The following is a 14,162-nucleotide window of genomic DNA, read 5'->3' on the forward strand; positions in this document are numbered from 1 at the left end:
TCACTCATAGAGAAAGCACTCAGAACACACTTACACTTACCAGATCCATTTTTCTGAGAGAGAGCCACCTACTCATGTGTCAAGATCAAGAGATACCATTCCAACCATTTGAACCTTGATTTCTAGCCTCTCCTAGTTGGTTTCCACAAGATCAATCTATCCTACCCATGCCAAATCTGTGGGAGAGTGATTGAGTGCTGAGGAGACTATCTTTAGAAGCACAAGAGCAAGGAGTTCATTCTTGTACCACATCTATTACCTTTTGGAGGGTGGTGCCTCCTAGATTTGTTAGGTGTCTATTGAGAGTCTCCTACTTCGTATTCTGGAGTTGAACCAAGATGTTTGTATGGGCAAGGAGATCGCCTACTTCGTGAAGATCTACCGTGAGTAAGGCTAGTCATGTGTGGACGAAAGCCGTGATGGAACAGACAAGGCCGCTTCTTCATCGACCCCTTGTGGGTGGAGTTCTCGATGGACTCTCCGTGGGTTGAAGTCTTCACTAACATGGACGTACGATAGCGCCACCTATCAGAACGATGCCAAAAATCTCTCTGTCAACATTTGCGTTTGATCTCCCTACCTTACCCTCTACTTTACACTTGCATGTTTTTCTTACTGCTGCTATACTCTTAGATATGCATGTGTAGGGTGTACTTTACTAGATATAGTTGCGAAAACTGGCCCACACTAAAAATTGTGAAAATGCTAAGTTTTTATCTTGTCATGTAGTCTAATCACCCCCCCCCCCTCTAGACATACTTTCGATCCTACAAGTGGTATTAGAGCTTTGGTCTCCATTGCATTGGTTTCACAACCTAGGAGAGTATGGCGTCTAGTGAGGGAAATTATCACCGTAGAGGTCCATATTTCGATGGCACTAATTTTGCTAGTTGGAAGCATAAAATGAAATGTATATTCTTGGTCATAATATTGCCATTTGGGTTGTTGTTCGTGTTGGTGTGCAAGGTGATTTCTTCGGAGAAGGAAGAGAACCCGATCATGATGCCATATCAGAAGAATTGAAGATGCTCCAATTCAATGCTCAAGCATGTGACATCATGTACAACTACTTGTGTCCTGAAGAATTCAACAAAATTAGTCGCCTTGAGAATGCAAAGGAAATTTGGGATACTTCGATTGATATGCACGAAGGTACTGATTCTGTCACAGAATCTAAGTTGGATGTGCTTCAAAGTCAGCTTGACAAGTTCAATATGAAGGATGGTGAAGGAGTCGCTGCGATGTATTCTAGGCTAGCTCTCATCACAAATGAGATTGACAGCTTAGGAAGCGAAGAGATGACTGACAAATTCATCGTCAAGAAGATACTTAGAGCTTTGGATGGAAGATACAACACCGTGTGCACATCAATCCAAATGATGGACAACTATAAAGATCTCAAGCCTACTGAAGTCATTGGAAGGATTGGTGCTCATGAAATGTCTCTCAATGACAAAGATGAGTTGCACAACTAGTCAAGCGGTTCTTACAAAGCTTCAGTCGATTCTCCCGCTACTTCAAGTGACAACCTTGTTACCAATGAAGATATCAGCCTCATGGTCAGAAAGTTCAACAAGTTCTACAAGAGTAGAGGAAAAGAGACAGGATCAAGCTCAATATATGATGGGAAGCGTTTATCTAGTCATGATCAAAACTGCTACAACTGTGGAAAGCTTGAACACTTTTCCAATGAGTGCTCGGATCCCCACAAACAAAGAGAAGGGTCGCCTAGAAGATGAAGGTCAAGAGATGAGTCACCTCACAAAGAGAGAAGGAGTAGAGAAGATCATTATGAAGGAAGACACTCCCGGAGAGGCAGAGAATTGGAGAAGAAGGACAAGTACACCAAGAGCAGTATAAGAAGAAGACATCAAGCTCATCTAGGTGAATGGGTTTCCGGCTCCGAGTCTGACAACCACTCTGAGAGAAGTCATCACTCCAAATCTAACTATAGTCAAGATGAAGGTGTTGCCGGTATTGCACTTGTTTCCTCCAACTCCTACGACTTATTTGATTCACCAAATGAAGGGATTGGAAACTGCTTCATGGCAAAAGGCCTCAAGGTATCACACCCTGAGTATTTTGACTTTTATAGTAATGAGGATGACTTGTTAAGGGAATATGACTTGCTCTTTGATAAGGCTAGTGATAACATTGAAAATGAACTTGCTAATTATCATGCTAGTTAAGAGAAATCGAATGGTGATGATACAAAAGAGATTGAACGATTAACCAAAGAATTAAACACTCTTAAGTTAGCTCATTAAACTACTCTACAAGATTATAGAGAGCTTGCAAGAAATCATGAGAAGATATGCTTTGAGAAGCTAAATTTAGAGCAAGAGCATGAGTTCCTAAAAGAAATCAATGATGATCTTCGAAAGAAAGAATAGTTCCGCTCACTACTAGGAAAAGGCCTGCTAGTGGCGCACCTGTTTTGGCTACTAATGACGCACTACAGGTGCGCCACTAGCGTCACGCCATTAGAATTTTTTACTAATGGCGCAACACAGGTGCGCCATTAGTATCTGATATACTAATGACGCACCAGGCAGTGCGGCATTAGTATAGCTCATGGTGCGCCATTAGTATCTGGTATACTAATGACGCACCAGGCGTTGCGCCATTAGTATAGCTCATGGTGCGCCATTAATATGCCTCCCAGGGGCCATATTTACCCATGTGCTCTGGCTTACTAATGACGCACTAGTTGACGATGCGCCACTAGTGTGCTTTTTGCAGTGCGCCACTAAAGTGCTAAGTGGTGTGCCACTAGTATGAATATTAGGTATTATTTTTTTTCTAATATTTGCACAGGTTACAAAACATTCTAGATCATGAAAGGCGCGCGTTCCGCGCCCATCCATTTTAAAAATGTATTGATAGGATATTTGTAAATATATAGAAACAAAACATGTAGACAGATTTGTGAAAATTTTGGTCGATAGCAGCCAAGGAGTGTAGTAGTTGAGCAGTAGGTCCCCAGGAAGAAGGCCTATACACTATCACATTATGAAGAACTATCTGTCAAAGGATCAAAGTAGTGTCCGCCACTCTCGCAAACAACCATACAATATCAATACTTATTTGTATGCACTCGCAACCATCTGATTAGTAGGTAGTCATATCAACCAGAGAAGTTGTTGCTTCACAAGTCAAACATTCAGACAAGTCCTTGAGAACTGAGTTGATAGCTTGTTGTGGTTCATTTTCACATCAACAGTTTCCATCAGTTCAGAACCATCTTTACCTCCACTGCAAAGCATCTTCAACATCATAGGGCCTAACAGCAACATCGTATTAGCTTGCAGTTACTGAGCACAAGGAAATCAAAATAACAGTAACAAAAATGTTTACATCCTATTAAAAAGTATCAGAAAACAAATACCACAAAAAATATGTGTCCAGTACATCTAGTATTAAAAGAGGAACGAACGTGGCTAAAATAGCATTTCTTCTTGGAGCATGTGTTTTTTTAACAGAGTGAACAGTTAGCAAAAAATATCTGTAACTTGGAGAACATGATAGAATCCTTGCAAAAACCATATTTTCGTTTTAAGGTATGTGCACTGTCATATGTGGACAATTATTCATAATATGAAAAATGAACCAACAACCAAGACAGCAGAAGCCCACATCAAGACTCGATGTAAGTTTCTCCAGGAGCAAAAGCTATACATGACGGTAGACCACCGATAAATACAATTTACATTAAAACTTGAGCACTACATCAGTTTTTTTCAGATAAAATGGAAAAACCTATATGATACTAAGTTGCAATAGAGATACAACAACCAACTTAATTTATGAGAGATGCTATACACACATTATGTACACGATGTGTGTTTAGAATAAGCCAGTTAGGCAGCAGAAAGTTTGGGAAATTTACGAGGGTCCAAAACATTTCTATCATGCATTTAATAGAATTTGTGATTGTCCAAAGCATTTATGTAATTATTTCCCCCTAAAATAGTTAAGAAATTCAAGGGATATGGTGTCAGGCAACTAACTATTCTGCAGAAGGCACACAGTGGAGCATTCAACTGGCAAGAATAGTGCTCCATATGCAACATATTATGATCTTAAATATGGAAGATAGAATATCTAAGCACGAGAACTTACAGTTCAAAAGCAAGAAAAGTAGATGCACAGAATGCTTCTTTACGAGCAATGCATTCTCTTTCTGCAGCAACTGATGCAAGATTTCCATTACAGAAATAAATCCAAATCTGAAAGTAGCAGCATAATATATTAGGCGTCAGCATAGGTAATTTCAACCAACTTAAGAAAATAAAGATTGCTTCACATGTTTGCTTACTTTTCACGCTCCCGGTTGGAATCACTAGTCCTTACAATGAGGATCATTATGGATAATGCATCAACACGAATACCCTCTTCCGAATATTTTAGCGCAATTTGTAGCACTCCACTAAAGAATGGAGTCCAGAATGTAGAAGGAAGAAACATGTTTCCAATGTGAAGCCCATCTTCCTCTGGGTCAGGCACATTCAGCAAAGCAGAACTGTGTTCTTGATTGTTCCTCTCCATTTCCATGTTATTGTCAACATATGTCTCAACAGAAACATTGTCCCTGAGGTTACACTAAGGAAAATCGTATTATACAGAAGTTCATAAGCATGACAGCCTACCATTATACAGAAGTGAAATAAAGTAATCATCCACCCACACTTGTTATTGTATTACTGCGTATTTTCAAATAATGCACTTGGTAGGATCTATAAATAGGAAAATATCCAGGGAAACAACCCTTTCGCTGAAAACTCTGCAGAAACCATGTGTACAAGTTTTAGAATAAACAAAAAACTAATAAATTCCATATGTAGGCTGTAAGTCATATAAACCTGAAACTTTTCGAGTTCAAACTGATTTGCATTTGAAAGCTAGAAAAAGTAAGTCACATTGAATAGCGTTCCTTTTACTATTGACTATTACTTGTTTCTCTGTTTCTCCTTTTCATACTATCTCCATTCCGGCTTAGAGGGCCTATCTCGCTTTTTCTGTTCTCCGTTTTGTAAGTCCCATTTTTATTGCTCCCTATCACCTATTCAGATTTCGAGGTGCATTAAATCGCTGCATTCAAAGATTGAGAGAAAATTTACCAATGCATGAAAAGTTCTTGGACATTCAGTGGTCACGGATGCATCCATTGCAATTAATGCATCGGTAATAAACACAATTTTTTGAGGAAAATGAGCACACCAATTGAGTACTTACACGGACTGAAAAAATTATTCCACCACTACCACCTACCTTGGTTAGGGAGATTTTTGAATTGGGCCCTTTAAACTGGAAGGGAGGGAGTGGTTCCCAAATGCGCTGGAGGCCTGGAATGTGTTTTTGAAATTTTACATGTTTGGAAAATGTCACCTCCCCAACATAATGCTTTTTTTTGGAGATTTTTCTAATCTAGTTTCCAGAGTCTTCAATGGAAAGGTAGACCACAACAAATATTTTCCTACAGCATTAGTGGTTCAGCAAGTGGGGAGGCATGTGGTATATGGTTTGTTCTTCTGATTCCATTCAAAACAATGACACCTAAGGATTGAATGTGCAAGGAAATGGAATTCCTTCATCCATTGGAGGCCATTGATGGTGTTATCCTCAACCCTGACAATGATCACCAATTTATTTTGGCTCGATCATCCTGAGGCGTGTCCTTTGCGGCCAGGAAGGACAAACAATCTTGCACCCGCTGTGCACTTTCCCCCAGCATGGACTTCCGGGCATGACCCTCAGCCCACTGCGGTGATCAGTTTTTTTAGTGGTTCTGAGTGTGGCAGAGTGAGTTGGCAATGACAAGCTGAAGGTGCTTGACCACTCAACGTCTTCACGATTTGAAGGCTCGTGAGACTGCACTATTCCTGCCTACTCAATAGAGTATTGCCATGCTATCAGGAGCAGGTTGGCTCCATTTGGGTGGAAGCAGGGCCATGGGAATTGGCAGACGCAAAGATACTGAGAAGGGCACCCCTGCTCACGATACCCCCTGGTGTCTCACTGTCTCTTAAGCCTAGGCCATAGCTGTAGCTCTATAGCTGTAGTTCAGTCCTTAGAATTTTTATTTTCTTCGTTTTTGCTGTCTACTTTAGGTAAGCCTAGGTGTTTTTGTTTCTGTTTTGGCTTTTCTTTTGCTGCTCAGCTGTGATTTGTGTCATTTTGACGCCTTCTTTTGATAGTTGTTAATGTGTTACTAACTTACTATGGTTACTGGTTAACATTATCCAGATTGACCATTTGACAAATCAAAAGGCATCCTTGCCCCTCACACAAAAGCAAAGAGAAGGCCAATGGATCATTAGAGAAAGATAACACTGATACTGAATATGGTAAAAAATGGCTGTTCTGCATTTCCCATTTCCTAATTACTGCTCCCTCCGACCCAAAATAAGTACAAGTTCAGTACTAAATCAGCGACACTTATTGTGGGACGGAGGGAGTACTTTCTTTTAACATTTGTTTAGCCTTCGAAAGATGCAGACAAATTGCTAACCACACAACAGCTATCCTGGGAATCCTGGCAACAAAAAATGTGTTCAATGAAGTAAGGCATACCTTTGGTTAGACCTGGTTACATGAGTGAGAAAGTTCTGTAAGATGCTATGCAATATCCGCAGGGCTCTACCAACGACAACAGCCTGATGAAAAGAAAGCGGAGTACCTCAACGGTAAGCACGAGTACCTCAAACTGAAAGCACGAGTGGAGAATTTGCAGAGAACTCAACGGAGAACAGCTTCATGGCATGGGGATAGGGACTGAGGGAACCATTACCATCGTCGTCCTTGGGGTCGACGGGGAGGCGGAGCTGCTCGACGAGGAACTGGCAGACCTCGGTGTGCCCCTCCCGGGCGGCGAAGTGCAGCGCGGTGCGCTTGTTGGCGTCCCGCACGCCTGCGGCCACCGCGGCCGCGCCCTTCCCCTCCTCGTCGAGCGCGGACCCGAACTCTGCAACCAACACCAGCAGCAACAGCGACGAAGCCAAGCAGGTGAGCAAAGGAGGGGGGGGGGGGGGGGGGGGGGGGGGGCTACTCCGGAGGGCCTCGAGGTCGCCGGAGCACGCGGCCTCCAGGAAAGCCTGCACCTTGCTCCGAGCTGCAGCGGCGGACCAGATTGAGATTGAGCGTGGGTCGGCCGGCGGGCGTGGGACGGGACATCCCTCCGACGGTCAGGAGATTGGACGGACGGTGAACGGAAAACGGCGGACCTCCCCCTCCTCCGCCTCCGCGCGGCCGGCCGGGGGGGGGGGGGGGGGGGGACCGATGTCGCAGCGAGGAGGGGGCGGCGACGTCAGGGAAATGGGGAGGGGGGGATTGGGGCTGGATTCGGCCGTGGGTTGGATTGGTAGGAAGGGGGACAAGGATCTGAAATGTAACAATGGCGCATTCCAAAGAGGTGCGCCATTAGTAACCACTCCAAAGAGGTGCGCCCTGGTTACTAATGGCGCATCAGCTGGTGGTGCGTCATTAGTAGTTTTGCAAAAGAAAATTATAGTAGTGGCGCACCACCTACAAATGCGTCATTAGTAATCCTGGTTACTAATGGCGCACCAGCTGATGGTGCGTCATTAGTAGTTTTGCAAAATAAATTATAGTAGTGGCGCACCACCTACAAATGCGCCATTAGTAACCCTGGTTACTAATGGCGCACCAGCTGGTGGTGCGCCATTAGTAGTTTTGCAAAAAAATAATTATAGTAGTGGCGCACTGGGTGAGTGGTGCGTCATTACTAGTTAAACTAGTAATGGCGCACTCTGCCCCGGTGCGCCATTAGTACTTTTGTAAAAAAAAATAGTAGTGGCGCACCGAGTGTGTGGTGCGCCATTAGTGTCCATCACACTAATGGCACACATGCACATGGTGCGCCACTGTTATATAGTAGTGGCGCACTACTTGTCTGGTGCGCCATTAGTGTCTATATCATCTATAGCCCTTTTCCTAGTAGTGTCTTATCTATCGAAATGATTGCTCTTGTCTACTTTTGTTCCACAAGTTAAACCAAAGAACACTAGTAACAAAGGCAAGAAAGTTTCTTCATCTAGTAACAACAATGCTAAAGCTAAATCAAATGATGTTGTTTCTAGTGGCTATCTTGATTCCACTAATGATTCTCTTAGCCAAGTTACACTTGAGCAAAAAAAACGTTTTATTGAAAGGGATTATAGAGTGAGGTGTCTTAAAGAGTCTTGCCGGAAGTAAGCAATTTGAGGAAATTGTGCGTAATCAAGGAGGACATCGGAAGAAGCAAGGTGTTGGCTACTTCAACGTCAACACAGATGTTTGGGAAGAAGGTCCATATCCCGTTCCCAAGTTTGTTCCTCAAGAGGATAAGTATGATCCTATTCCTCCCAATGGAACAAGCTCACAAGATGGCCTTCCTCCACAAGACCACAAGGTCAAGGGAGATTTTCAAGAGGACATTGCCTCATTTGAAGAAGAACCCCAAGCCAAGGTTGAGTGGGTTACCAAGGACACTTCTAGCACTACCTCATCTAGTTCTCTAAGGATCCCCATCAAGGTCATGTGGGTCCCCAAGAGGAAGAACTAGAAAGTTCTTGAGGGGTGACTTCGCCAATAAATTCACTCTTATTCATTTTGGCAAGAACTATATGCAATCAACTCCAACCACATGCATTAGTTTAAGGAGTCACACATTCCCTCAAAGGTGAGCAAGGGACAAGGTAATTAATGCATCTTTGGACATCACCTCCCATGTACTTCACCCTATGTCCATAGATATCCTTGCCTTTGTTCCTTTTGCTTTGGGGCTAACCCATGTAGGTGAGAAGCGTGAGAAACAACAAGGATTGCTCCCAACTCAAGATGAACTTCATCAACAATGAGCATCCACCCCTACTTCACCTACTTTAAGTCTTCTATGACAAAACCCAAGGTTAGTTGATCCCTCTAAGGGGGGATGTCACATCTAGGGGGATCTTTACTCTAAGACTTGAGTACAAGCGTCTCCTAAATGATGTGAACACATTAATGCATTATGTAAAAGTGGTAACCCCACTTGTGCTTAATCGATCAGTATGACCTATGATCAAGTGTTCTTACTTGACTCCTAAGTCAATATACTCATATATAGTTGACTTCATCATCGCCAAAGTGAATGATAGATGCTAGGATGTTTGTGCATGTTCACCATGATTTCATTTGACATCTTATTGTGTGAGCATGTTGGTCTCAATATCTTTTCCCATTCGAGGACATCCAATTGTTGCTATTTGGCTTTTGATTTATCTTTTGCCAATTGGATGGACAAGAATGCCTAGGACCCTTCTCTAGCTATCTATTCTTTCTCAGCTCAAGTTCTATTCATGCTACATCACAAAACTTGACCAAGAACTTCTCGATCCCTCCGTGTGAGGAGCACTCGGAGTTCCATGTCGCCAAGGGCTGCTTTCCCAAACCTATTTCTGAATCTCGGTGTAACTGATAGTTTTGTTGTGTATCCCTTGCAACGGCGCCAAAAATAGTTGTGTTGACGGCACCAGGAATCCTTCAGCTACGGCTACGCCTTAAGGGACTTCCTAGGCAAGTATGCAAAGGATTTCCCCTGTGGCCTTGGAGCCTTGCGTTGGTGTTCCCTCGAAGCGGAAAGGGTGATGTAGTACAGCGACGGTAAGTATTTCCCTCAGTTTGAGAACCAAGGTATCAATCCGGCGGAAGAGTATCTCAAGATCCTGCACAAACACAAAAGCTTGCACCCAACGCTATGAAGGGGTTGTCAATCCCTTATAGATTGTTTGCCAAGTGAGAACTGAAAGCAACAAAGTAACAAAGCAAAGTAAAAGCAGAGATGTAAACGATGGATGTGAATAGACCCGGGGGCCGTAGTGGCTTCTCTCATGAAAGCAAGTAGATGGTGGGTGAACAAATTACTGTCGAGCAATTGATAGAACTGTGCAGAGTCGTGACGATATCTATGCAATGATTATTTCCATAGACATCACGTCCGAAACAAGTAGACCAATACTTTCTGCATCTACTACTATTACTCCACACGTCGACCTCTATCCAGCATGCATCTAGTGTATTAAGTCCATAAGAACAGAGTAACGCCTTAAGCAAGATGACATGATGTAGAGGGATAATCTCAAACCAATGATAAAACCCCCATATTTTTACCCTTGATGGCAACTGTTTGATGTGTGCCTTGCTGCCCCTACTGTCACTGGGAAAGGTCACCACATGGCAGAACACAAAACCAAGCACTTCTCCCATTGCAAGAATCATAGATCTAGTTGGCCAAACAAAACTCAAGACTCGGAGAGACTTACAAGGATATCAAATCATGCATATAAGAAATCAGCAAAGACTCAAATATATATCATAGATAATCTGATCACAAGTCCACGATTCATCGGATCTCGACAAACACACCGCCAAAGAAGATTACATCGAATAGATCTCCATGAAGATCATGGAGAACTTTGTATTGAAGATCCAAGAGAGAGAAGAAGCCATCTAGTTACTAACTACGGACCCGTAGGTCTGAAGTGAACTACTCACGAGTCATTGGAGGGGCGATGATGACGATGAAGAAGCCCTCCAGCTCCATAGTCCCCTCCGGCAGGGTGCTAGGAAGGGTCTCCAGATGAGATCTCGCGGAAACGGAAGCTTGCGGCGGCGGAAAAGTATTTTCGAGGCTCCCATGATTTTTTGCGGAATATTTGGGAATTTATAGGCCAAAGACCTGGGTCAGGGGGCGGTCAGGGAGGCCACAAGCCTGCCCACCGCCGCCTCCCCCCTGGTGGCGGAGTGGGGGCTTGTGGGCTCCCTGGAGCCCACCTGGCTTGGCCCAAAAGCCCCCTGGACTTCTTCCGTTCGGGAAAAAATCATTTCGGGGTTTTTCTTCCGTTTGGACTCCGTTCCAAAATCAGATCTGAAAAGAGTAAAAATCACGGAAAAACAGGAACTGGCACTTGGCACTGAATTCATAAGTTAGTCCCAAAAAGATATAAAAAGGTACATAAAACATACAAAGAAGACAAGATAACAGCGTGAAACCATCAAAAATTATAGATACGTTTGAGACATATCAAGCATCCCCAAGCTTAACTCCTACTCGTCCTCGAGTAGGGAAGTGATAAGAATGAATTTTTGATGCTTTCATGCTACCTAGCATAGTCCTTTGCAATTACTCTTATGTGACGTGAACGTTCGGATCCATTAGATTCAAAACAATAGTTTGCTATTGACGTGGAAACAATAATAATTCAAGCAAACTAGAAAAGTAATCATGAACTTTCAAAATAACAAGGCCAAAAGATAGTTATCCCTACAAAAGCATATAGTCTGGCTATGCTCTATCATCATTGCACAACGAATTTAAATCATGCACAACCCCGTTATTGGCCAAGTAATTGTTTCACATCTTTACTTTCTCAAACATTTTCAACTCTCACGCAATACATGAGCGTGAGCCATGGTTATAGCACTATAGATGGTGTGGAATGTGGTGGGGGTTGCAAGACAAAAAGGAGAAGATAGTCACATTAACTAGGCATATCAATGAGCTGTGGAGGTGCTCATCAATATATATCAATGTGAATGAGTAGGGATTGCTATACAAATGATGCACTAGAGCTACAAGTATGTGAAAGCTCTTAAAGAAAACTAGTCGGTGTGCATCCAACTTGCTTGCTCACGAAGACCTAAGGCAATTTTGAGGAAGCCTATCATTGGAATATACAAGCAAAGTTATATAATGAGAATTTCCCACTAGCTATATGGTGGTGACAAAACGAGAGACTCTCAATCATGAAGATCATGGTGCTCAAAATGCACAAGTGTGGAAAAAGTGGTAGCATTGTCCCTTCTCTCTTTTTCTCTCGTCCTTTTTTTTGGTGGGCTCTTTGACCTCTTTTTTTTATGGGCTTCTTTGGCCTCTTTTATTTCCTCACATGGGACAATGCTCCAATAATGATGATCATCACACTTTCAACTCAAAACTTAGAGCAACTATGACTCTATATGGAATGCCTTCGGTAGTGTACCGTGGCAATGATCTAGCATGGCATAGACATCAATGGAAACATCATGCTAGCTATCTTACGATCATGCAATGGAAATGTAGACGTGGTGGCACAAATCATGGTGGTAGTTGCATGGCAATATATCTCGGAATGACTTTGAAAAAGCCATAGTAGGTAGGTATGGTGGCTGTTTTGTGGGAGGCTAATGGTGGGTTTTGTGCACCGGCGAAAGTTGCGCGACACTAAGAAGATAGTGATGGTGGAAGGTGAAAGTGCATCTAAACCATGGACTCAACATTAGTCATGAAGAACTCATATACTTGTTGCAAAAGTTTTATTAGTAATCAAAATAAAGCATTCAACGCATACTCCTAGGGGAAGGGTTGGTAGGTATAAACCATCACGCGATCCCGACCGCCACGCAAAGGATGACAATCAATATACTAATCATGCTCAGACTTCATCACATAGCGGTTCACCATACGTGCATGCTACGGGAATCACTAACTTCAACACAAGTATTTCTAGATCCACAACACCTTACTAGCATGGCTTCAATATTACCATAACCACAACTCAAAACTAATTGAGATGAATCAAACTTCTCTAACTATTCAATGCACATGAAGGTGGAATTTTTCGTATCCCTTTGGATAACTACCCCTTTTGAGACTACTGTCAAAGCATAGATCCACTACCAAGCCACGCACTGATGTGCTCTAAAAGATATAAGTGAAGCACATGTGAGCTGAATTGTCTACCAAAAGATATAAGTGAAGCTCGACAAAATCACGGTGAGTGCATGTCTCTCTCTCTAGGTGTGCAGCAAGGATGATTGTGACACAACAACAAAAAAAAGACTCCTACGATAGAAGACGCTCCAAGCAAAAACACATAACATGTGGTGAATAAAATTATAGCCCCAAGTAACGTTACCGATGGATTGAAGACGAGAGAGGGGATGCCTTCCCAGGGCATCCCCAAGCTTAGGCTTTTACGGCATCCTTGAATCTCTTGGGGTGCCTTGGGCATCCCCAAGCTTGAGCTCTTGCCACTCTTTATCTTTTTGTCCATAAGAACTTCACCCAAAACTTGAAAACTTCACAACACGAAACTTAAACAGAAACTCGTGATATCATTAGTACAAGAAAGCAAACCACCACTTCCTTAGGTACTGTAGCAAACTTAAATTCTAGTTGTTCTGATGTTGGGTTACTGTACTTTCAATCTTCCATGGCTAATACCCCCCGATACTATCCATAGTTTCTTCAAAATAAGCAACCAACACAACAAAAACAAAATCTGTTAACAGCAGACCAGTCTGTAGCAATATGTATGTTTCGTATACCTCTGGTACTTCAACAATTCTGAAACATTACGATAGTCTGAAGAATTTGCGTAGCAATCAGCAGCAAAAATAATAAACTCAAAAGCTCTTACAGAAAAAATATGAAAATTCTTTTCGTGAGCAGAAAGTTTCTGTCTTTTCCAGCATGACCAAATGATCATCCTCAAGACTAATCATAACGGTTTTGCTTGGCACAAACGCAAAAAGAAACACAAAAACACAATCATAACAGAATTATGAAAGTGTGGAAATCACAAAACAGAAATAAAAAGATAAATTCATTGGGTTGCCTCCCAACAAGCGCTATTGTTTAACGCCCTTAGCTAGGCATTCGATGATGCTCTCACAAAAGACAAAAATTGAAGCACAACGAGAGCATCATAAAGTATGTGAAAATCTCATCTAAGTCTAACATACTTCCTATGCGTTAGCATTTTATACAAAAACAAATTGTCAAGACAACCAATAGCTGCCATATGCAAGGAAGAAGAAAGAGACAATATCAATCTCAACATGACGAGAGGTAATTGGGTAACATGAAAGTTTCTACCACAGTATTTTCTCTCTCATAGCAATTACATGTGGGATCATATTCGAATTCAAGAATGTAACTATCACATAGGATATTCTTTTCATGATCCACATGCATGTAAAGTTGACGCTCTTCAAAAATAGTGGGATTATCATCAAATAAAGTCATGACTTCTCCAATCCCACTTTCAATATTATTGTAAATATCATAATCATCATGAGGCTTGAACAAATTTTCAAGATCATAAGAAAGATCATCACCCCAATCATGATTATTGCAACAA

At 42.2% G+C, this 14,162-nt stretch overlaps 1 protein-coding gene across 3 annotated transcripts; it reads right to left on the reverse strand.

Annotated features, from left to right (window-relative positions):
* Positions 1 to 2,866: 2,866 nt before the first annotated feature.
* LOC123447871 (protein SENSITIVE TO UV 2-like) lies at positions 2,867 to 7,249 on the reverse strand. 3 transcript variants are annotated; one of them, XM_045124577.1, is made up of 4 exons: positions 6,574 to 6,659; positions 4,319 to 4,602; positions 4,123 to 4,229; positions 2,867 to 3,283 (listed from the first exon to the last, which is right to left on the reverse strand). In XM_045124577.1, exons 2-4 carry the CDS (start codon positions 4,552 to 4,554, stop codon positions 3,156 to 3,158), a joined length of 471 nt encoding a protein of 156 aa, XP_044980512.1. In that variant the 5' UTR covers positions 4,555 to 4,602; positions 6,574 to 6,659; the 3' UTR covers positions 2,867 to 3,155. The 3 variants fall into 3 exon arrangements, with proteins under 3 accessions (XP_044980512.1, XP_044980514.1, XP_044980513.1); XM_045124579.1 differs by lacking the exons at positions 2,867 to 3,283; positions 4,123 to 4,229 and adding exons at positions 6,791 to 6,964; positions 7,101 to 7,249 and having other exon boundaries at positions 4,498 to 4,602; positions 6,574 to 6,656; XM_045124578.1 differs by lacking the exons at positions 2,867 to 3,283; positions 4,123 to 4,229 and adding exons at positions 6,791 to 6,964; positions 7,101 to 7,249 and having other exon boundaries at positions 4,506 to 4,591; positions 6,574 to 6,656.
* Between the last annotated feature and the right edge of the window lie 6,913 nt (positions 7,250 to 14,162).

This window comes from Hordeum vulgare, chromosome 4H (assembly GCF_904849725.1).
Source record: "Hordeum vulgare subsp. vulgare chromosome 4H, MorexV3_pseudomolecules_assembly, whole genome shotgun sequence".
Taxonomy (NCBI): domain Eukaryota; kingdom Viridiplantae; phylum Streptophyta; class Magnoliopsida; order Poales; family Poaceae; genus Hordeum; species Hordeum vulgare.

Excerpts from the sequence above, each read along its gene's own strand:
- LOC123447871 (XM_045124577.1), bottom strand. The coding sequence starts at position 4,554 with ATGGAAATGGAGAGGAACAATCAAGAACACAGTTCTGCTTTGCTGAAT. Across the intron at positions 4,230-4,318 it reads TCCAACCGGGAGCGTGAAAA|ATTTGGATTTATTTCTGTAA; the intron begins GTAAGCAAACAT and ends TGCTACTTTCAG. Across the intron at positions 3,284-4,122 it reads ACTTTTCTTGCTTTTGAACT|GCCCTATGATGTTGAAGATG; the intron begins GTAAGTTCTCGT and ends TGTTGCTGTTAG.